Source organism: Microcaecilia unicolor, chromosome 10 (assembly GCF_901765095.1).
Source record: "Microcaecilia unicolor chromosome 10, aMicUni1.1, whole genome shotgun sequence".
Taxonomy (NCBI): domain Eukaryota; kingdom Metazoa; phylum Chordata; class Amphibia; order Gymnophiona; family Siphonopidae; genus Microcaecilia; species Microcaecilia unicolor.
This window is the reverse complement of record NC_044040.1, coordinates 122,547,300-122,572,148: the sequence shown is the minus strand read 5'-3', so window position 1 is coordinate 122,572,148 and position 24,849 is coordinate 122,547,300. Positions and strand designations below refer to the sequence as shown.

The window sequence follows — 24,849 nt, the reverse complement described above, 5'->3', positions numbered from 1 at the left end:
AAAAAACAAACAGTACTAATAGGAGACCAACACACTAAATATAAACCCCGATCATGATGTCCTACTAAAGCAAACACTATATTCAGGATGTTGTTTATCTTGTGGTTTCAGGGTCCACTCAATTATCCCACCAAGCAAGAATGGTGAAATACTTCATGCAATGGGGCAAATTTCATGTTCAATCACATCATCACTTACAATCATCAAGGACTCTAATACAGAACACACTTGGCTGTTCATCCACCAAATGGTCATAAATCAGATTTTCTTATGAACTAATCATACATTGACACGTATAACAGATACAATTGCATACTGGCCCCACTACACTCAGAACACCACACTGCATGGACCTATTCTACAGCCTGTTCAAAAAGTCCTTATAGATTTGATTTTAAACGCCATAACTTCACTGTCCCATAACAGGGATCATACCCCCTTATGGTCCCATTATCACCTGACAAATTTTCAACACTTGAAATAACAATGAAAATGGATGTGAATAACACAAAACAAAAACATACCTATGTATAAAAGTTTATATAAAGGAGTGTGACCCTTTGTTGCACCCCATCTACAATGTGCCTTCAGCATCTACCCCCTAATTCTACAACAGACTGCCTAAAGTTAAGCACCAATTCAATACAAAAGTTATAGAATACTAGACTTACATGCATGACTGTTGCAGTTGCATGCATAAGTGCTAGTCATGTGCTTAGTGGTATTCCATGTGCACATAAAGGGCATTCACAGACACAGGCGCATGGGCATGTCCAACATTTACACATGTAACTTACAGAATACTGTAAGTTATGTGCTATAGTGCCACATATAGGCACGTGCATATATGCATGGAATGGCGTAAATGGCACACCTAAATGTAGGTGTATAAATGCCAATTTACACTAGTATTCTATAAGACCATTTACATAAGTGCTTTTATAGAATGGGCTCACATCCTGTATAATTTGGGCGCTTATTTGGTAGAGCCCAGTTACAGAAGGGCCTCCCTAGCACATAATTTTACAAATGCTACCAACAATAAAGAGTGACAACATGCATAGGCGCCCGGTATAAGCCTCCCCAGCCACAAGCCCCCAAAGTACCAGTACTTCTCATCCCCCCACCGCCGATGCAGCGTCTATCCCTCTCACTCCCTCCCTGCGTCCCTCTAATTTAGATCACCGCCAGTAGCGGCACACCGGTATCATACTAACTAAAACAGCTTGCTTCAGGGCTTCAGCCTGACGGCATTCCTTGTGATAAGTACATAAGTACATAAGTAATGCCACACTGGGAAAAGACCAAGGGTCCATCGAGCCCAGCATCCTGTCCACGACAGTGGCCAATCCAGGACAAGGGCACCTGGTGAGCTTCCCAAACGTACAAACATTCTATACATGTTATTCCTGGAATTGTGGATTTTTCCCAAGTCCATTTAGTAGTGGTTTATGGACTTGTTCTTTAGGAAACCGTCTAACCCCTTTTAAAACTCTGCTAAGCTAACCGCCTTCACCACATTCTCCGGCAACAAATTCCAGGGTTTAATTACACGTTGGGTGAAGAAAACTTTTCTCCGATTTGTTTTAAATTTACTACACTGTAGTTTCATCGCATGCCCCCTAGTCCTAGTATTTTTGGAAAGCGTGAACAGACGCTTCACATCCACCTGTTCCACTCCACTCATTATTTTATATACCTCTATCATGTCTCCCCTCAGCCGTCTCTTCTCCAAGCTGAAAAGCCCTAGCCTCCTTAGTCTTTCTTCATAGGGAAGTCGTCCCATCCCCGCTATCATTTTAGTCACCCTTCGGTGCACCTTTTCCAATTCCACTATATCTTTCTTGAGATGCGGCGACCAGAATTGAACACAATACTCAAGGTGCGGTCGCACCATGGAGCGATACAATGGCATTATAACATCCTCACACCTATTTTCCATACCTTTCCTAATAATACCCAACATTCTATTCGCTTTCCTAGCCGCAGCAGCACACTGAGCAGAAGGTTTCAGTGTATTATCGACGACGACACCCAGATCACTTTCTTGGTCCGTAATTCCTAACATGGAACCTTGCATGACGTAGCTATAATTCGAGTTCTTTTTTCCCCACATGCATCACCTTGCACTTGCTCTCATTAAACGTCATCTGCCATTTAGCCGCCCACTCTCCCAGTCTCGTAAGGTCCTTCTGTAATTTTTCACAATCCTGTCGCAAGTTAATGACGTTTAATAACTTTGTGTCATGAGCAAATTTAATTACCTCGCTGGTTGCTCCCATCTCTAAATCATTTATAAATATATTAAAAAGCAGCGGTCCTAGCACAGACCCCTGAGGAACCCCACTAACTACCCTTCTCCATTGTGAATACTGCCCATTTAACCCCACTCTCTGTTTCCTATCCTTCAACCAGTTTTTAATCCACAATAGGACATTTCCTCCTATCCCATGACCCTCCAATTTCCTCTGTAGCCTTTCATGAGGTACCTTGTCAAACGCCTTTTGAAAATCCAGATACATGATATCAACCGGCTCCCCTTTGTCCACATGTTTGTTTACTCCTTCAAAGAATTTAAGTAAATTGGTCAGGCAACATTTCCCCACACAAAAGCCGTGCTGACTTGGTCTCAGTAATCCATGTCTTCGGATGTGCTCTGTAATTTTGTTTTTGATAATAGCCTCTACCATTTTCCCTGGCACCGACGTCAGACTCACCGGTCTATAATTTCCCGGATCTCCCCTGGAACCTTTTTTAAAAATCAGCGTTACAATGGCCACCCTCCAATCTTCTGGTACCATGCTTGATTTTAAGGATAAATTGCATATCAATAACAGTAGCTCCACAAGCTCATTTTTCAATTCTATCAGTACTCTAGGATGAATACCATCCGGTCCAGGAGATTTGCTACTCTTCAGTTTGCTGAACTGCCCCATTACATCCTCCAGGTTTACCGTGAAGTCAGTACGTTTCTCCGACTCGTCCGCTTGAAATACCATTTCCGACACTGGTATCCCACCCAAATCTTCCTCGGTGAAGACCGAAGCAAAGAATTCATTCAATCTCTCCGCTACGTTTTTATCTTCCTTGTTCGCCCCTTTTACCCCTCGGTCATCCAGCGGCCCAACCGATTCTTTTGCCGGCTTCCTGCTTTATTATACCGAAAAAAATTTTGCTATGTTTTTTTGCCTCTAATGCTATCTTTTTTTCGTAATCCCTCTTGGCCTTCTTTATCTGCGCCTTGCATTTGCTTTGACACTCCTTATGCTGCTTCTTGTTATTTTCAGACGGTTCCTTCTTCCATTTTCTGAAGGTGTTTCTTTTAGCCCTAATAGCTTCCTTCACCTCACTTTTCAACCACACTGGCTGTCCCGACGCAACTTCCTGCTTCCATGAGGGCGGGATGCATCATAAGGAAGGCTGTCAGGCTGAAGCTCTGAAGTGAAGTGTTTTAGTTAGTATGCTGCAGTGCTACCACCGATGACCTAATCAAATTAGAGGAACTGCAGGGAGTGAGTGAGAGGGATAGACGCTGCATTCTGGGCGTGGGGGGGGGGAGGTGGACGATGGAGAGGGATAGACACTGCAATGGGGGGAGAAATGAGGGATAGGGATAAACGCTCCAGAACCCAGTGTAATATATATAGCACTGTCTTTTCATAGGTGGGTTAGGTGGGTTAGGGCTGTTATGGGGTGGTAAGTTTTGTGTTCTAGGGCAGTGTTTCCCAAGTTGGTCCTGGAGTACCCCCTTGCCACTCAGGTTTTCAGAATATCCACATTAAATATGCATGAAATTGATTTGCATATACTGCCTCCATTACATGCAAATCTTTTTCATGCAGATTCATTGTGGATAGCCTGAAAACCTGAATGGCAAAGTGTCTAGCCCTATTTGAAAGTAGGCTCAGCCACTCTGGGGAAAGGGCCGCCTTTGAAAATCCTGAAGACTAGTGGTCACCACATCCTGTAGAGTCACCACACAAACAAAAGCCCATCTGATTTAAACAAGGTGTCTAGCTGTGGAAGGAATGTGTGTGCTATTCCTGAGGTGATGGTCACGATTTGAATATTTTTACTTTGTAGTTAAGAAGACAGGTTGCCTACTCTGGCCAGTCCAGGGACCTCTTCTGCATCCTGCCTCCTGATGTAACTTACTGTTTCCTTGTAGGCAAGACGCAACAGAGACAACCTGTATTAATCAGTGTCCGCCACAGCCCTTGAGTAACAACATAGACACTGCTGTCTAGCTGACACCAACCGGCGCCTATTTTATAAAAGTCTGCTCCCCCTGAGATCAAAACCTGGCTACACTTCTGGTTCCCACTCACCAATTCCCATCTGGAAACTTGCCACCTAGGTCAATTAGAACCTAACCAATTCCCACCCTTAACAATCATGAAGCAACACAGTCTAGAATCTATCTCCTTCCCTTTACCCTTCCAGACAAGCAGCTTGTTTTGGGGGGGATGTCCCCCCCCCCCCCACACTCCCCCAAACATTACCTTTAGCATGCCACACCACACCAAAAAATGTTTTTAAATGAAAATCTAAATAAATAAAGAACATAAAATATATATATATATTTTTAAAAACCCTACATAAAATATGACCAGCACAATCATAATGGACTTCAAAGCAAAAAAACAAACAAACCCAAAACAAAACAAAAAAAAAAACCCTGATAAAACCCGGCAAAAAAACCAAACCAAAACAATAATCAGTAAAAACCTACATTGGAGATTTAAAATTTAGCCCACTCCCACCCGATTCCGCTCCCAGACTAAACATTTCACCTCTGCCTGACACAACAAACACCACACCACGCAATAAGGCTTCTCATAAAAATTATGACACATAAGATTAAAAAAACCTTGACAGAACACCAATGCAAGAAAAGAAGACTGAAAACTACATACCGGTAACAAAATTTTTACAGGGTGAGAACTAGCTGGGAGGGAACAGTCCTGGGAGGGAAGGCCCCCCTTGAGTGGGAACTGGTTAGAGGAGAAAAGTCCTGGGCGGGAACTGTCCCAACGGGAACTGGTGGATAAGAACTCACCGGATACCCCTAAATCAGCACCTGTTACCACCTACCTTCTATGCTACTAAATTTAAGAATTCAGTGAAATTTTGAGTACAAATTTATGCACTCAGCTCTAGTAAATTTTCAAAGTGGCCAATTTATGAGCATAACTCTCAAAAGTTAGGAGCATAAACCCTTTTAATATTGGGCCCTTAATGTTCAGAAGGCACAGAGTTGGCAAAACATGGCTTTTACCCTACAGCGACTCCCAATGCTAGTTTGAATTTTTGAGTTGCTTTCAAACCAACTCGGACAGGCTGCAAAGCTTCACAAGCCACACACAAAAAAGGTATAAGAATCTACCTCATTGAAAGACACAAACATGCCATTATTTCTTTAGTATGATATTCACCTTTAAATTTATGTCATATGATTTACATGATTGATTTCATAAAAAGTCTTCTTGAAAAGTGAAGGTATTTAAAATAGAACTTACAGCAAATCACGCAAGACGTTTTCAGCTGTATTTATAATTTTGCTGAACTCTGAAGATCTGTGACTCATTTCTGTATCCAGAAAAGAAAAATATAATTTCAGCTACATAATTCATGCTAGAACACTGTACTGTACTTGTTTATATATGCTTTCTATTAAAGAACTATTTCAGACTAGCAAACTCAAGAAGTAAATTGGTTTGAGATGCAGCCCCAGGATATACAGCAACATATACATCATTCCTCTGGAAACATGGGGTGCCTGCAACAATGATAAAAGAAAACAGTGTGTACTAAACTTAAATACTGAAAACAGTAACTTTTCCAATTATATTTAATTTAGTCCCACTTCTGAATCCTCTAAGGCAAATTACAGAGGTATGTTTGCCCATCTATAGGCATAATGTAAGCTGCAGAAACTAGACCCCTCTCTCCCCCAAGCGTGGCTAGGAAATTCATAAATTGAACAGAATTCAATTTTTTTGCTTTTGCCTCTTAACAGTAATCACAGACCATAATTTTTATACAAGTTCACAAAATAAACAGCATTTGACACTGGCTGGTGCTGACTGCTGAGCATTGTTAACTATAGAAGTTGACACATAGAAAACATAGATCGTTCTTCTATTTCACTTTAATTATGTAGTTGATATCCTGCCCTACAGAAGCCTTGCAGAGCAGTTTATATATAAACTCAATGTAATAGTCAGAAGGCAAAAAATATATATATATTCTCAGATAGGACAGGATGACTACAAATTCATCACAATGCTCTAAGTTTCCCTCCCCCCTTGCTTGTGACTGAAGGGAATGCACCACAATCTGCTTGACACTGTAACTCTGCATCCCTTCCAGTCATTTGCCAGGTGCTGGAGCAGTTGCTGCTCATCTGCATACTCCTCCCTGCTTCTTCTGTGGCAGCACCAGAACTAGAGCAGGGCAAGAAGGCGTGGAGGAGTAGCCTAATGGTTACAGCAGGGGACTGAGAAGCAGGGAAGACTGGTTCAATCCTACTGCAACTACTTGTGAATATAAGAACATAAAAATAACCATACTGGGTCAGACCAATAGTCCATCTAGCCCAGCATCCTTCTTCCAGCAGTGGCCAATCCAGGTCACAAGTACCTGGGAGAAACCCAATTAGTAGCATCATTCCATGCTACCAATCCCAGGGCAAGCAGTGGCTTCTCCCATGTCCATCTCAATAACAGACTATGGACTTTTCCTCCAAGAACGTATCCAAACCTTTTTAAAAATCAGATACGCTAACTGCCATTATCACACCCTCCGGCAATGAGTTCCAGAGCTTAACTATTCTTAGCAAGAGGGGTGCTACCCAGTCTTTTGCACTGAGTGTCATATGTATGATTATCTCCCAGTTGGAGTGAAGTCATATGTGTGTGCCCGGTGCAAAGAACTCCTGGCCCTCAGAGAGAAGGTCCATTCTCTCAAGGCTAGAGTACAAGACTTGGTAGAGATGAGGGAGATAGAACAATACATAGATGAGACCTACAGGGATGTTGTAGAGAAGTCCTACCTCCAACCGGGTAGCCCCTGTGCTACTTCAGAGGAGAGAGGTCTACTAGAAGGAGAGCATTGGCCTGGTGAAGTAGGAAGTACTCCTGTACCCAGGAACTGCCCACCAGAGGATGTATTATCCACTCGCACCAAGGATATGTCTCTGATTAGAGCCCACAGGGAAAAAGATAGAACCGCTGTTGTAGTTGGAGACTCAATCATTAGGCATGTAGATAGCTGGGTGGCTGGTGGACGTGAGGATCACATGGTGACTTGCCTGCCTGGTGCAAAGGTGGCGGACTTCACGCGACACCTAGACAAGATTTTAGATAGTGCTGGGGAGGAACCGGCCGTCTTGGTACACGTGGGTACCAACGACGTAGGAAAATGTGGGAGAGAGGTTCTGGAAGCCAAATTTAGGCTTTTAGGAAGGAAGCTCAAATCCAGATCCTCTAGGGTAGCATTTTCTGAAATACTACCTGTTCCACACGCAGGGCCCAAGCAATAAGCAAATATCCGGAGTCTCAATGCGTGGATGAGACGATGGTGCGGGGATGAGGGTTTTGGATTTGTCAGGATCTGGGCAGCATTCTGGGGAAGAGAGAACCAATTCCGATCTGAAGGGCTTCACCTTAACCAGGGTGGAACCAGGCTGCTGGCGTCAACATTTAAGGAACTAGAACAGCTTTTAAACTAGAAACAGGGGGAAGGCCGACAGTCGCTCAAAAGCGCATGGTTCAGGATAAGGTATCTTTTGAGGATATCACCCAAACAGGGAAGAAAAAGTTCCTTATAGGTAAAGATGTCAAAGAGACCATAGTGGATCAGATGGCCTTAAGTAAAAATAATAACAATCAAGCAGAAGATAACATATTAATAATGCCATGTATTAAACGTGATATAAAACTGAGCAACAAGCATGCATGTCTATACACAAATGCAAAGAGCCTGAGACATAAGATGGGAGAGCTGGAATACATTGCACACAATGAAAAATTGGATATTATAGGCATCTTTGAGACCTGGTGGAAGGAAGATAACCAATGGGACACAGTGATACCAGGCTACATATTACATCGTAGTGATAGGGTAGATAGGATTGGAGGAGGGGTAGTACTGTATATTAATGAGAACCTTGACTCAGATAGGCTGCAAATATTGCAGGATACAAAACCACTATAGGAATCTTTGTGGATCGAAATTTCACGTGAAAAGGGAAACAAAATGGTGATAGGAGTGTACTACCGTCCGCCTGGCCAGGATAAGCAGACAGACGCAGCAATGTGAAAGGAAATTAGGGAAGCAAATATTTGGGCAATGTAATAATAATGGGTGATTTCAATTATCCGGATATAGACTGGGTTAATGTAACATCTGTACACGCCAGGGAGATAAAATTTCTTGATCAAATCAAGGACAGCTTCATGAAACAGCTGGTTCAGGAGCCGACAAGAGAAGGAAAAATACTAGACTTAGTCCTTAGTGGAGCTCATGATCTAGTGCAGGGGGAACGGTGCAAGAGCCACTTGATAACAGTGATCATAATATGATCAGTTTTGATATTGGCACTGAAGTAAGTGAACTTAGGAAATCAAATACACTAGCGTTTAACTTTAGAAAAGGTGATTACGATAAAATGAGAAAAACAGTGAAAAAAAGAATGAAAGGAGCAGCTCACAGGGTTAAAAACTTGCATCAGGCGTGGATGCTGTTCAAAAACATCATCCTAGAGGTACAGGAGAAATATATTCCGCGTATTAGAAAAAGAGGAAAAAAGACCAAACGTCAGCCGGCATGGCTAAACAGTAAGGTAAAGGAAGCCATTAGAGCCAAAAATAATCCTTCAGAAAGTGGAGAAGAGAACCAACTGAAAATAACAAGATAAAACATAAGGAATGCCAAGCCAAATGTAAAGCGGAGATAAGGAGGGCAAAAAAGGACTTTGAAAATAAGTAAAACTTTTTTTAGATACATTAAAAGCAGGAAGCTGGCTAAAGAATCGGTTGGGCCGTTGGACAAAAATGGTGTTAAATGGGCGATCAGGGAAGACAATGCCATTGCCGAGAAATTAAATGAATTCTTTGCTTCGGTCTTCACCGAGGAGGATTTGGGAGGGACACCGGTGCCAGAAAGGGTATTTGAAGCAGGCGAGTCGAAGAAACTAAATGAATACTCTGTAAACTTGGAGGATGTAATGGGTCAGTTCTACAAACTGAAGAGTAGTAAATCACTAGGACCGGATGGTATTCATCCCAGAGTATTAATAGAACTAAAAGATGAACTTGTAGAGCTACTGTTAGTAATATGCAATCTATCCCTAAAATCAGGTGTGGTACTGGAAGACTGGAGGGTAGCCAATGTTACGCCGATTTTTAAAAAGGGTCCCAGAGGAGATCCGGGAAATTATAGACCGGTGAGTCTGATGTCGGTACCGGGCAAAATGGTAGAGTCTATTATTAAGAATAAAATTACAGAGCACATACAAAAACATGGGCTGATGTGACCAAGTCAACACGGATTTAGTGAAGGGAAGTCTTGCCTCACCAATCTACTGCATTTTTTTGAGGGGGTGAACAAACAAGTGGACAATGGGGAGCCGGTGGATATTGTGAATCTGGATTTTCAAAAGGCGTTTGACAAAGTGCCTCATGAAAGACTCCAGAGGAAACTGGAGAGTCATGGGATTGGAGGTAGGGTATTACTATGGATTAAGAACTGGTTGAAAGATAGGAAACAGAGAGTAGGATTAGTGGGTTCCCGTAGGGGTCTGTGCTGGGACTGCTGCTTTTTAACATATTTATAAATGACCTAGAGATGGGAGTAACTAGTGAGGTAATTAAATTCGCAGATGACACAAAATTATTCAGGGTCGTCAAGTCACAGGAGGAGTGTGAAAGATTACAGGAGGACCTCGAAAGACTGGGGGATTGGGCGTCCAAGTGGCAGATGAAGTTCAATGTTGACAAGTGCAAAGTGGTACATGTGGGTAAGAGGAACCTGAATTACAGCTATGCCATGCAAGGTTCCGCGTTAGGAGTCACAGACCTAGAAAGGGATCTGGGAGTCATCGTTGATCAAACTTCTGCTCAGTGTGCTGTGGCAGCTAAGAAAGTGCACAGAATGTTGGGTATTATTAGGAAAGGGATGGAAAACAAACACGAGGATGTTATAATGCTGTTATATCACTCCATGGTGCGACCACACCTCGAATATTGTGTCCAATTCTGGTCGCCGCATTTCAAAAAAGATATAAAGGAATTTGAGAAGGTGCAAAGAAGGTTGCCGAAAATGATAAAAGGGATGGAACGACTTCCCTATCAGGAAAGCTGAGAAGGTTAGGGCTCTTCAGCTTGGAGAAAAGGCGGCTGAGGGGTGATATGATAGAAGTCTACAAGATAATGAGCGGAGTAGAGTGGACAGATGTGAAGCGTTTCTTTACTCTTTCAAACAACAATAGAACCAGGGGACACAAGATGAAGCTAGAATATGGTAGATTTAAAACAAACAGGAGAAGGTTTTTCTTTACTCAGCGTGTAGTTGGACTCTGGCACTCGTTGCAGGAAAATTTAGTGACAGCAGCTGGCCTTACGGAGTTTAAAGGGGGTTTGGACAGATTCCTGAGGGAAAAGTCCATTGAACATTATTAAAAATAATTTTTTTTAAATGGGTTTTGCCGGGTTCTTGAAGCCTGGATTGGCCGCTGTCGGAGACAGGATGCTGGGCTTGATGGACCCATGGTCTTTTCCCAGTATGGCGGTGCTTATGTGCTTATGAGTGAAAAAAATATTTCCTCCTATTTGATTTAAAAGTATTTCCATGCAATTTCATTCAGTGTCCCCTGGTCTTTGCACTTTTTGAATGAGTGAACAATCGATTCATCTCCACCCGCTCCACACCACTCAGGATTTTGCAGACCTCGATCATATCCAGTGGCGTAGCTAGGGTAGTTGACACCCGGGACTGGTCATTTTTTAACACCCCTCCCCCCAAATCCAGTACTAGGCATACCGAGAATACAAAACACTCAGGACCTATAGAGCAATTCTACCATGCCATAAGCAGTAATTTGTAAGAGTCACACAACGAAAAGGAAAGCATAGACACTATAGTGAGCACTAGAACATCAATTCACCTATTGTAAAACGAAAACAGACAGATTAGTACAGATTGAGGGGCATAATCGAACGCAAACGCCTATCTCCATGGGCGTTTATCTCCGAGAACGGGTCCGTGAAGGGGCGGGCCGAACCGTATTTTCGAAAAAATGGACGTTTTTGAGCTGGGCATTTGGTTTTTTTTTTTGCGATAATGGAAACTAAAAACGCCCAGCTCAAAAACGTCCTAATCCGAGCCATTTGGTCGTGGGAGGGGCCAGGATTCGTAGTACACTGGCCCCCCTGATATGCCAGGACACCAACTGGGCACCCTAGGTCAGTGCGGTGGACTTCAGAAAAAGCTCCCACATGCATAGCTCCCTTACCACGGGTGCTGAGCTCCCAACCCCCATCCCCCAAAACCCACTACCCACAAATGTACAACACTACCATAGCTCTTAGGGGTGAAGGGGGCACCTACATGTGGGTACAGTGGGTTTTGGAGGCCTCCCATTTACCAGCACAAGTGTTACAGGTAGGGGGGGATGGGCCTGGGGCCACCTGGCTGAAGTGCACTGCGGTACCTACTAAAAGTGCTCCAGGGACCTGCATACACGCAGGCCTCTAGGACTGGTTGCTGCTATATAACATTGGCACACCAGTTGACACTTGAAGACTAATCTCTCCGAAAACGTCTTTTATTAGAATAACCGCCTTTACTCACAGTTAACTGCAGATCAGAGGTTGTGCCCCACTGGCAACGAGTCTCCCTGGTACTGAGATGAGCAGTAGGTCAGAGCTGGCAGAATGCTGTACAATGCCCTCGTTCAGCCACATTCAAGGGAAGAACTAAGTTCTCTAACGTGGCTAACACAGGAAAGGGAACTAAAACTGGCTTACAAAAATGGCCACTACCGCATGGACTACAACAAGAAACACAACAGGGCACACTCTGACCCAGTAGGCAGGGGGAAAAGCACCATGGGAGAAGAGCCTACCAACTACCAACATCGTGAAACTGTAACACAAGCTAATGAAATCACAGAGCCCAATACCCTACACCCACCATAATGCAATGCTGATGTGACCCTGTACTGCACCCGAGAGCCACATCTGACCCAGGGAAAGGCTGTGACAGGATCGAACACATTCTGCTGTCATGGAGGTGGGTACGGCATTTGAGGCTGGCATACAGGCTGGAAAAAAAGTTTTTAAAGTGGGGTTTTTTTGGTGGGAGGGGGTTAGTGACCACTGGGGGAGTCCGGGGAGGTCATCCCCGATTCCCTCCAGTGGTCATCTGGGCAGTTGGAGCACTTTTTTGGGACTTGTTCGTGAAAAAAAGGGTCCAAAATAAGTGACCCAAAATCGCGGTAAAAACGCCTTTTTTTTTTTTCGATTATCAGCTAAAGACACCCATCTCTCCTTGGCTGATAACCACACCCCGGTTCCGCCTCCATCACGCCTCTGACACGCCCCCGTCAACTTTATTCGTGTCCGCGACGGAGTGCAGTTGGAAACGCCCAAAATTGGCTTTCGATTATACCAATTTGGGCGCCTTTGCGAGACAAACGTCTATCTCCCGATTTAGGTCGCACTATAGGCGTTTCTCTCTTTCGAAAATAAGATGGATTGTCAATCCTGCACAGTCAATGCCAACCGAAAGCCATGTCTTTTTCACAAACACAGATACACCCTAATCCACTATAGAATAAGTAATCATAAACTTTCTATTTAGACAAAAATTAAACTGAACCCCCGATGCCAGACTCTGCATACAATGCAACACCACAGAAACAGAAAATGTACCCTAGTACTGTGCAAAATATAAAGACAGCAGATGTAAATTTGAAAAAACTAATACCAATCACCACTTTACAAATTAACAAATAGAAATAAAACAAATACAGAAAATAAAATAATACCATTTTATTGGACTAATACATTTAGCTTCCAGAGGCCAAAATCTCCTTCCTCAGGTCAATACAGTATAGTGCTGTTACAGTATGCTATCCTGACCTGAGGAAGGGGGTTTTGTTCTCTGAAAGTTAAGTCAAAATGTATTAAAATTAGTCCAATAAAAAGATTAACTTATTTACATGTTCTATTTATAAACATTTATTAACACAGCTACAATACTATATCCTAAAGCAAAAAAATAAAAATATATATTTTATTTACAGTTTGTTGTCTCTGGTTTCTGCTTTCCTCATCTTCTTTTCACTGTCTTCCTTCCATCCAGCATCTGTCTTCGCTCTCTGCCATCCAGTGTCTGCCCTCTCTAATGTCCCTTCCATCCACTGTCTGCCCTCTCTCTCTGCCCCTTCCATCCACATCTGCTCCTCTATTTCTGCCCCTTCCATCCACCATCTGCCCCAGTCTGCCATCTCTCCCTCCTCCTTCCATCAACATCTGCCCTGTCTTTCTCCCTTCCATCCACATCTGCCCTCTATCTTGCCTCTTCCATCCACCATTTGCCCCAGTCTGCCCTCTTTCTCTCTCCCCCTTCTACCCACCATCTGCCCTTTCTCTCTGCCCCTTTAATCCGTGTGCCCTCCCTCTCCCATCCATCCAGGGTCTGCCCTCCCTCATCGCTCCCCCTTCCATCCAGGGTCTGTCCCCTCTCTCTCTCTGCCCCCTTTTTTCAGCCCCCTTCATCCACCACATGCCTTGCATCCCCCCTTTTCAGCCCCAGACCCATTCCACCTGCCCTAGGCATGGACCCATTTTCCATCCTGCCCCCTTGTCAGACCCCAGTTCCAGCTTCAGACCTCTTCTCCCATCTGAGCACTCCCCACCCCTCCCCAATCCCCTCTGAGCACCCCTCTGAGCTCCCCCACCCTCCCCAATCCCCTTCTCCCCTCTGAGCACCCCTCTGAGCTCCCCCACCCCTCCCCAATCCCCTTCTGCCCTCTGAGCACCCCTCTGAGCTCCCCCACCCTCCCCAATCCCCTTCTGCCCTCTGAGCTCCCCACCCCTCCCCAATTCCCTTCTGCCCTCTGAGCACACCTCTGAGCTCCCCCACCCTCCCCAATCCCCTTCTGCCCTCTGAGCACCCCTCTGAGCTCCCCCACCCTCCCCAATCCCCATCTGCCCTCTGAGCAACCATCTAAGCTCCCCCACCCTCCCCAATCCCCTTTTGCCCTCTGAGCACCCCTCTGAGCTCTCCCACCCTCCCCAATCCTCTTCTCCCCTCTGAGCTCCCGCCCCCCTGAGCCGGTTCCGTCCCCCCACCCCCTCCGTTTAGACCCGACAGAGCTCTCTTCTCCTGCCACCACCCTGCCATTTTTAAAAATCCATGCAGCGACGCAGGCAGCGCCTCGAGTCTGCCCTGCATTTGCTGTGAAGAAGAAAACTGCGTCGCTGGCGTCGGGCCTTCCCTCGCTTTGTCCCGCCCTCGAGGAAATAGGAAGTTACCTCAGAAGAGGGCGGGACACAGCGAGGGAAGGCCCGACGCGATTTTCTTCTTCACAGTACACGCAGGGCAGACGCGAGGCGCTGCCTGCGTCGCTGCAAGGATTAAAAAAAAAAGGCAGGGTGGTGGCAGGAGACGATGGAGCACCCCTCACCCGCTGACACCCGGGGCGGACCTCCCCCACCGCCCCGCCCTTGCTACACCACTGATCATATCCTCCCTCAGCTGTCTCTTTTCCAAGCTGAAGAGCCCTAACCTCTTTAGCCTTTCCTCATATGGGAGGAGTTCCATCCCTTCTATCATTCTGGTCGCTCTTCTTTGAACCTTTTCTAATTCCGCTATATCTTTTTTAAGACAAGATGACCAGAATGGAGCAAAATACTCAAGGTGAGGTCATACCATGGAGTGATACAGAGGCATCATAATAGTTTTGGTTTTATTTTGCATCTCTCTCCTAATAATTCCTAGCATCCTGTTTCCTTTTTTTTTGCCGCCGCCGCCACACACTGAGCAGATTTCGGCATATTGTATACAATAACACCTAGGATCTTGCCAGGTATTTGCAACCTGGATTGACCACTGTTGGAAACAGGATGCTGGGCTTGATGGACCTTTGGTCTTTCCCAGTATGGCAATACTTATGTACTTATGTCTTTTTCTTGAGTGCCAACTCCTAAAGTGGACCCTAGCATCAGATAACTATGATTCGGATTAGTCTTCACTTTGCATTTGTCTTCATTAAATTTCATCTGCCATTTGGATGTCCAGTCTTCCAGTTTCCTAAGGTCTTCCTGCAATTTTTAACAATCCATAGGGCCCTTTTACCAAGGCGCACTGAAAAATGGCCTGCGCTGGTGTAGGCACGTGTTTTGGACGCGCACATGTAAATTTTTCAGTCCGCCTGCAAAAAAGGCCTTTTTTTGTGGCCGAAAATGGACGTGCGGCAAAATTAAAACTAGCACACATCCATTTTTGGCATGAGACCACATCAAAAATGGAATTACCACCCAGGCACATGGTAGCCAGATGGTAGTTCCAATTTGACACACATTATACTCGCCTTAGTAAAAGGGCCCCCATATGCGTTTTGACAACTTTGAATAGTTTTGTGTCATCTGCAAATTTAATTACCTCACTCATCATTCCGATTTCCAGATCAATTATAAATATGTTAAATAACACTGGTCCCACTATAGATCCATGCGGCACTCCACTATTCACTCTCCTCCATTGAGAAAAATGGCCATTTAACCCTACTCGCTGTTTCTGTCCAATAACCAATTCTTAATCCACAGATGGATGTTGCCTCCTATCCCATGACTCCTTAATTGTCTCAGGAGTCTCTCATGAGGTACTTTGTCAAAAGCTTTCTGCATATCTAGATACACTACAACAACTAGCTCACTTTGATTGACACCTCAACGCAATCCTATTCTACAGGCCACCAGGAAAATGGAAAGACTCCCAAACGCAACTCATGGACTTCATCTCAAACACATGTGTCTCTGCCTCAAACATCCTCATAATAGGAGATATCAACCTACACCTCGAAGACAACACCTCAATAGGCACACAAGAATGCAAAGAATTCTTAAAACTCTGGGACTTACATAAGTACATAAGTAATGCCATACTGGGAAAAGACCAAGGGTCCATCGAGCCCAGCATCCTGTCCACGACAGCGGCCAATCCAGGCCAAGGGCACCTGGCAAGCTTCCCAAACGTACAAACATTCTATACATGTTATTCCTGGAATTTTGGAGTTTTCCAAGTCCGTTTAGTAGCGGTTTATGGACTTGTCCTTCAGGAAACCGTCCAACCCCTTTTTAAACTCTGCTAAGCTAACCGCCTTCACCACTTTCTCCGGCAACGAATTCCAGAGTTTAATTACACGTTGGGTGAAGAAAAATTTTCTCCGATTTGTTTTAAATTTACTACACTGTAGTTTCATTGCATGCCCCCTAGTCCTACTATTTTTGGAAAGCGTGAACAGACGCTTCACATCCACCTGTTCCACTCCACTCATTATTTTATATACCTCTATCATGTCTCCCCTCAGCCGTCTCTTCTCCAAGCTATATAGCCCTAGCCTCTTTAGTCTTTCTTCATAGGGAAGTCGTCCCATCCCCGCTATCATTTTAGTCGCCCTTCGCTGCACCTTTTCCAATTCTACTATATCTTTCTTGAGATGCGGTGACCAGAATTGAACACAATACTCAAGGTGCGGTCGCACCATGGAGTGATACAACGGCATTATAACATCCTCACACCTGTTTTCCATACCTTTCCTGATAATACCCAACATTCTATTCGCTTTCTTAGCCGCAGCAGCACACTGAGCAGAAGGTTTCAGTGTGTTATCGACGACGACACCCAGATCCCTTTCTTGGTCCGTAACTCCTAACGTGGAACCTTGCATGACGTAGCTATAATTCGGGTTCTTTTTTCCCACATGCATCACCTTGCACTTGCTCACATTAAACATCATCTGCCATTTAGCCGCCCAGTCTCCCAGTTTCCTAAGGTCCTCTTGTAATTTTTCACAATCCTGTCGCGATTTAATGACTTTGAATAACTTTGTGTCATCAGCAAATTTAATTACCTCGCTAGTTACTCCCATCTCTAAATCATTTATAAATATATTAAAAAGCAGCGGTCCTAGCACGGACCCCTGAGGAACCCCACTAACTACCCTTCTCCATTGTGAATACTGCACATTTAACCCCACTCTCTGTTTCCTATCCTTCAACCAGTTTTTAATCCACAATAGGACATTTCCTCCTATCCCATGACCCTCCAATTTCCTCTGTAGCCTTTCATGCGGTACCTTGTCAAACGCCTTTTGAAAATCCAGATACACAATATCAACCGACTCCCCTTTGTCCACATGTTTGTTCACTCCTTCAAAGAATTGAAGTAAATTGGTCAGGCAAGATTTCCCCACACAAAAGCCATGCTGACTTGGTCTCAGTAATCCATGTCCTCGGATGTGCTCTGTAATTTTGTTTTTGATAATAGCCTCTACCATTTTCCCCGGCACCGACGTCAGACTCACCGGTCTATAATTTCCCGGATCTCCCCTGGAGCCTTTTTTAAAAATGGGCGTTACATTGGCCACCCTCCAATCTTCCGGTACCACGCTCGATTTTAAGGATAAGTTGCATATCACTAGCAGTAGCTCCGCAAGCTCGTTTTTCAATTCTATCAGTACTCTAGGATGAATACCATCCGGTCCAGGAGATTTGCTACTCTTCAGTTTGCCGAACTGCCCCATTACGTCCTCCAGGTTTACCGTGAAGTCAGTAAGTTTCTCCGACTCGTCCGCTTGAAATACCATTTCCGACACCGGTATCCCACCCAAATCTTCCTCGGTGAAGACCGAAGCAAAGAATTCATTCAGTCTCTCCGCTACGTCTTTGTCTTCCTTGATCGCCCCTTTTACCCCTCGGTCATCCAGCGGCCCAACCGATTCTTTTGCCGGCTTCCTGCTTTTAATATACCGAAAAAATTTTTTACTATGTTTTTTTTGCCTCTAATGCTATCTTTTTTTCATACTCCCTCTTGGCCTTCTTAATCTGCGCCTTGCATTTGCTTTGACACTCCTTATGCTGTTTCTTGTTATTTTCAGACGGTTCCTTCTTCCATTTTCTGAAGGCATTTCTTTTAGCCCTAATAGCTTCCTTCACCTCACTTTTCAACCAGGCCGGGTGTCTTTTGGACTTCCGTCTTTCTTTTCTAATTCGCGGAATATGTATGGCCTGGGCCTCCAGGATGGTATTTTTGAACAGCGTCCACGCCTGTTGTACAGTTTTTACTCTCTCAGTTGCCCCCCTAAGTTTTTTTATTACCGTTCTTCTCATTTTTACATAGTCTCCTTTTTTAAAGTTAAACGCTAACGTATTTGACTTTCTGTGTACAGTTACTTCAAGGTTGATGTCAAAACTGATCATACTATGGTCACTGTTATCAAGCGGCCCCAGTACCATAACGTCCCTCACCAGATCATGCGCTCCACTAAGGACCAAGTCTAGAATTTTTCCTTCTCTCGTCGGCTCCTGCACCAGTTGCTCCATAAAGCTGTCCTTGATTTCATCAAGGAATTGTATCTCTGTAGCGTGTCCCGATGTTACATTTACCCAGTCTATATTTGGATAATTGAAGTCACCCATTATTATCACATTGCCCATTTTGTTCGCATCTCTGATTTCTTTTATCATTTCTGTGTCTACCTGCTCATCCTGGCGAGGTGGACGGTAGTACACTCCTATCACCATTTTTTTCCCTTTTATACATGGAATTTCAACCCACAGTGATTCAAAGGTGTGATTTGTGTCCTGCTGAATTTGTAATCTATCTGAGCCAAGGCTCTCTTTAATATACAATGCTACCCCTCCACCAGTCCGGTCTACCCTATCATTACGATATACTTTGTACCCCGGTATGACAGTGTCCCACTGGTTATCCTCCTTCCACCAGGTCTCAGTAATGCCTATTATATCCAATTTTTCATTTAGTGCAATATATTCCAACTCTCCCATCTTATTTCTTAGACTCCTAGCATTTGCATATAGACCTTTCAGAGTATGTTTGTTGTTCTTATTTGCATGATGCTTAGTACCTGACACTATTGATTTGACATCTTTTGTCTGATCTTTAGTTGTATTTAAGGGCACCTGGCCTACCACGGTCTGTTGTGCAACCTCACTATCCAGAAACCCTATCTTCCCTGTTTGTGAGGTATCTTTGCAAGATACCTTTTCCCGAACCACGCACCTAATACTCAACCAACACACATAAAAGGGCACACTAGACATCATTACACACAAATTCGACCCAGACTCAACCCTCCTACTTATAGACACAAGATAGACACCCACACCACGGACAGACCATCATAAAGCATGTGTCTCCCTCTACTGGCGAAAAATACACAGAAACGCAGTCAACAAACATGAACGAACAACATACACCACGAGAGGAAAAATAGACCTCACAACATTCTGGCAAGAGGTCTACCAAAACGAATGGTCAACAAACACAGACACCATTCAATTCCTCCAAGAATGGGATGACATATGTAAGACGACATTAGACACAATTACCCCAATCCAAACCAGAACATCACATAGGAAAAAATCTAATCCATGGTTCACCGAAGAGCTGAAATAACTCAAAACACAAGTCAGAAAACTAGAACGCACATGGAACAAAAAGAAAGATGAACACACACTGAATGCCTGGAAATCACTTCGGAGGAAATACAAATATACCATTAAACAGACTAAAAGACTATACTACAAAACAATGATTGGACCAAACTACAAAGACATACACAAACTCTTCTACCTTGTAAATAAATTACTAGACACCACACCAGTTACCAACAACAGCAAAGATACACCAGGAGTCGACGACCTCGCGAAATACTTCAAGGAGAAAATCATACAATTACGACTTAAAATACCCACCAGCCCTATTGAATATGCCACACTCCTAAACTGTCTAGACCCAGAAGATGGAATATATCCAGCAGACAGGATCTGGACCGAATTCGAATTACTGTCAGAGAACCTCATCTCTAAAATGCTCAAAAGGTTCGCCAAATCCCAATGCAAACTAGATATATGCCCAAATAACCTCATGAAATCAGCTCCTCAACAATTCATAATAGACTTAACGAACCACATGAACTTCATGCTACAAAACGGACTTTTCCCAAAGGAAAAAGGAATCATTTTACTCCCCCCAATACCCAAAGACACAAAGAAAAACGCAAACGAATAACTAACTACAGACCAGTAGCATCTATACCACTAATAACCAAAATAACCGAAGGGATGGTAACTAAACAACTCACAAACTATCTCAACAAGTTCTCCATACTGCATGATGCCCAATCAGGATTCCGGTCGAATCACAGCACAGAAACAGTATTAATTACCCTAATGACCAAATTTAAACAAATGATTGCAACCGGCACCAATATACTCCTCTTACAATTTGACATGTCAAGTGCCTTTGATATGGTTGACCAAGGAATCCTATTACACATTCTTGAATATTTTGGCATCAGAGGCAATGTCCTAAACTGGTTCAAGGGGTTCTTAACCTTACGCTCATATCAGGTCATATCAAATTCAACTACGTCTGTTGCATAGACACCTGAGTGTGGAGTACCGCAGGGATCCCCCCTCTCACCAACTATTTTTAACCTAATGATGATACCCTTGGCAAAACTTCTATCAAACCATAACCTTAACCCATACATATATGCCAATGATGTAACGATATATATTCCTTTCAAACAAGACATTAATGAAATCTCCAACGAAATCAACCAAAGTCTACACATCAGAACACCTGGGCAGATACATTCCGATTAAAACTGAACGCAGAAAAAACTGAATGCCTCATACTTACCTCCCAATACAACACGAATAAATTTACCGCTGTCAACACACCTAAACTAAATCTGCCAATCTCAGAAACTTTAAAAATCCTTGGAGTCACTATTGACCGCCACCTAACACTTGAGACTCACGCGAACAACACAACCAAAAAGATGTTCTACTCCATGTGGAAACTGAAAAGAATAAGACCATTCTTTCCAAGATCTATCTTCCGCAGCCTAGTGCAATCACTCGTACTCAGTCATCTGGACTACTGCAACTCACTATACGCAGGCTGCAAAGAACAAATACTGAGGAAACTTCAAACAGCCCAGAATACAGCAGCTAGACTCATCTTCGGAAAACCAAAATACGAAAGTGCAAAACCCTTATGTGAGAAACTACACTGGCTCCCACTCAAGGAACATATCACTTTTAAAGTATGCACCTTAGTTCACAAAATCATTCATGGTGAAGCCCCTGCATACATGTCTGATTTAATAGACCTGCCACCCAGAAATGCTAAAAGATCATCCCGAACTTTCCTCAATCTCCACTTCCCTAAGTGCAAAGGCATAAAATACAAAGTACTGCAAGCATCAACCTTCTCTTATATGAGCACGCAATTCTGGAATACACTACCACGCAACCTGAAAACGATCTACGAACTAACCGACTTCCGCAAACTATTGAAGACTCATCTCTTTGAGAAAATGTATTGCAAGGATCAAAACACATGAAGTCCATACACACTAATAGAAATGCATCAATACACTCTCTTCTAAGCTCTCTTCCCCCGTATTTTCACCACACTTAAAACTCTACCCACAGATAAAATTGTTACACCCTAATGTTCTCTTGCTATTGTTCTATCGCCCTATCATTTCCTCATTGTTACATTCCATTGTTCTATTTCCCAAATGATATTTTGACTTTGTCTTCCCATTACTCTTCACAATGTAACCCATAATCGTACTGTAACAAACTGTATTTCCATCATTCACAATGTATTGTAAGCCACACTGAGCCTGCAAATAGGTGGAAAAATGTGGGATACAAATGCAATAAATAAATAAATAAATGTTTATTCAAGCCTTCAAAGAAATGAAGCAAATTGGTGCGGCAAGACCTCCCTTGGCTGAACTTATGCTGACTCTATCCCATTAAACCATGTATGTCTACGTGTTCCGTAATTTTATTCTTTACAATAGTTTCCACTATTTTCCCCAACACTGAAGTCAGGCTTACCGGTCTGTAATTTCATGGATCACCCCTGGAACTCTTTAAAAAAAATCAGCATCATATCGGTCACTCTCCAGTCTTCAGGTGTCACGTCTCTCATGGAACCTCGGGGTTAGTGAGCCCTTGGGCCACTGCCGCGGGGCAGCAGCAGCAGGAGAATCACCCAAACACAGACATGGCAGAACAGACATACCAGCAAACCCAGGACAGGAACTACCAGGCGGAGACTGCAGATGAGGCAACTCAAGCTGGAGCAAGCAGGACAGGAATTCAGCCCAAACTTCACCTGCACTTGACCGCTGTTCCTCAGGAGGTGAGCCCCTGGGTGCAGGCAGCTGACAGGACTTACCGGACAGGGCTGGAAGGCAGAACTGCAGGAAACAGCAGCCGGCTGGCGAACAGCAGGTAACTTCCAGAAAACACACCAGGGTTCCAGGCAGGCAGCAAGCAGCAGAATAAACCAGAAAACAAGCCGGGTCTGGGCGGGCAGCAGACAGAAGAATAAACCAGGAGACAAGCAGGGTCAAAGCCACAATCAGGAAATAGCACAGCAGCACTGCAACAAACTCTCACCAAAGGAAACTCCTCTGAGGACCTCTGTTGCAAGGCAAACTAGAGACCTTCCCAGGTGGTTAATAAAGGCAGCGTACAAGGGAGTTCACCAGGTACGGGTACTGCTTAGTTCCAAAAAACTCCCAAAACAATCTGGAAGGCTGGAAGATCCGGCCAGGTCTGACCACCGGGGGGGGGGGGGGGGGGGTGAGGTGACTGAGAGCCAGGAACCTGGGCACAACCGTGACATCAGGTACTACAGATGATTTTAACAACAGGTTACATATGACTAGCAGCAGAGCAGCAATTTCATGTTTGAGTTCTTTCAATACCCAGGTGATTTATCATTCTTTAACATGTCAATTTGATTCAGTACATCTTCCAAGTTCATTGAGATTTCTTTCAGTTCCTCTGCATCGGTACCCCTGTACCCATTTCTGGTACAGGTAGATCACTTACATCTTTTTCTATGAAGATCGAAGCAAAGAATTCATTCAATCTCTCCGCTATGGTCTTGTCCTCCCTGAGTGCTCCTTTTGCTCCTTCCTGATCTAATGGTCCCACAGATTCCCTCGCAGGCTTCCTGCTTCTGATATACCTGAAAAAAGTGTCACTTGAGTTTGTCTCTGCAGCAAGTTTTTCTTCATATTCTCTTTTAGCCTTCTTTATCAATGCTTTGCATCTGGCTTGACAGTGCTTATGCTGCTTCTTATTTTCTTCATTCAGATCATTTTTCCATTTTTTGAATGATGTTCTTTTAGCTCTAATAGCCTCTTTCACTTCACCTTTTAACCATGCTGTCATTTTCTCTTCTTTCCACCTTTGTTAATACATGGAATACATCTAGTCTGAGCTTCCGCAATGGTATTTTTAAACAATGTCCATGCCTGATTTAAAGCTCTAACCTTTGCAGCCGATCCTTTCAGCTTCTTTTTAACCATTTTCCTCATTCTGTCATAGTCACCCTTTCGAAAATTGGAGGCTTTAGTGGGCCACTATTGGTTTTGGGGTCTTGGGATTACAAGGTCTTACCTCCAAAATGGAAAGGTACTTGCTATTTGGCCCAACTCCTTCTTTTTGTTTCATATACCAAGGTTGATCCTATTCCTTTTCCTGCACGGGTGTGCAGATACATTCCTTCAGCTATACCTTCCTCTGAGGATAGGGAACAATCCCTTACACTTGCACTTGAGTATGTAAACCAGTGGCGTAGCCAGACTTGACATTTTGGGTGGGCCCAGAGCTAATATGGGTGGGCACTATGAGTAGTGTTTATTGGGATACTACAAAAAAATGCCTTAGAATACACTTGATGATGGATTTCTAAGTAGTCTGCCCAACAGCTGCCCTGTATCAATATAAACCACATACATACTTAATGAAAAAAACAGTATTTTTGAATATACTACTACTTATCGCTACTACTTTATGCCATATCAAACTTGACCAGACATAAGGCCATCCCCATAGCCAGCATCAGCCCTTCCCTTCTGTACCTTTTTTTATTTTAACCTGGGAACTGAGCCCACCCCCACCTAGAAACCAACTAACATTAAAATTCATTGTTGGTGGGTTTCTGGGTGGGGGTGAGCTCCTCACTGCCTAGGGAAACAAAAGGTATATTTAATGATTAAATATACCTTTTTTTCCCTAAGCAGTGAAGAGCCGACCACCACCACTACACTGCACATGTTAAAAAAAAAAATAGGTATTTTACCTGAGGAGCTGGGCTTCAGTTTTCCAAATTTGTGTGCAGTGTGCACGCTTTGCAGCAGCAGACTCGCCAGAGAGCACTATCCTCAAGAAAGCCGCAAAACTTCTGGCTGATTTTTCCTATGGCGCTAGTGTGCGCAACACGGGGACACTGGGGGGCAAGCAAGGAAAGGCAAGGGTGATGGACAGTGAGAAGGAGCCATGCACCAATGGCAGATTTATTTCTGCGGCACTGGTGTGCGCGCCACGAGAGCTGGGCAAAGCAAGGCAGAACCCTGAAAGTGAGGGCGACTGACAGTGAGGAGTGCCACGCAAGTGCACCGACGGCAGATTTTTTTCCTGTGGCGCTGGTGTGCACGCCGCAAGAGCGCTTGGGGCAAAGCAAGGCAGGGCCCTGACAATGAGGCCGACG

The 24,849-nt window shown here is 44.0% G+C and overlaps 1 protein-coding gene across 1 annotated transcript in view; it reads right to left on the bottom strand.

Annotated features, from left to right (window-relative positions):
- Positions 1-24,849, bottom strand: part of PSAT1 (phosphoserine aminotransferase 1) — a 624,187-nt gene that overhangs the window by 388,222 nt on the left and 211,116 nt on the right. Inside the window, exon 4 of the mRNA XM_030216432.1 lies at positions 5,520-5,589. Within this exon, the coding sequence (XP_030072292.1) occupies positions 5,520-5,589 (70 nt within the window). The remainder of the gene's footprint in view (positions 1-5,519; positions 5,590-24,849) is intronic.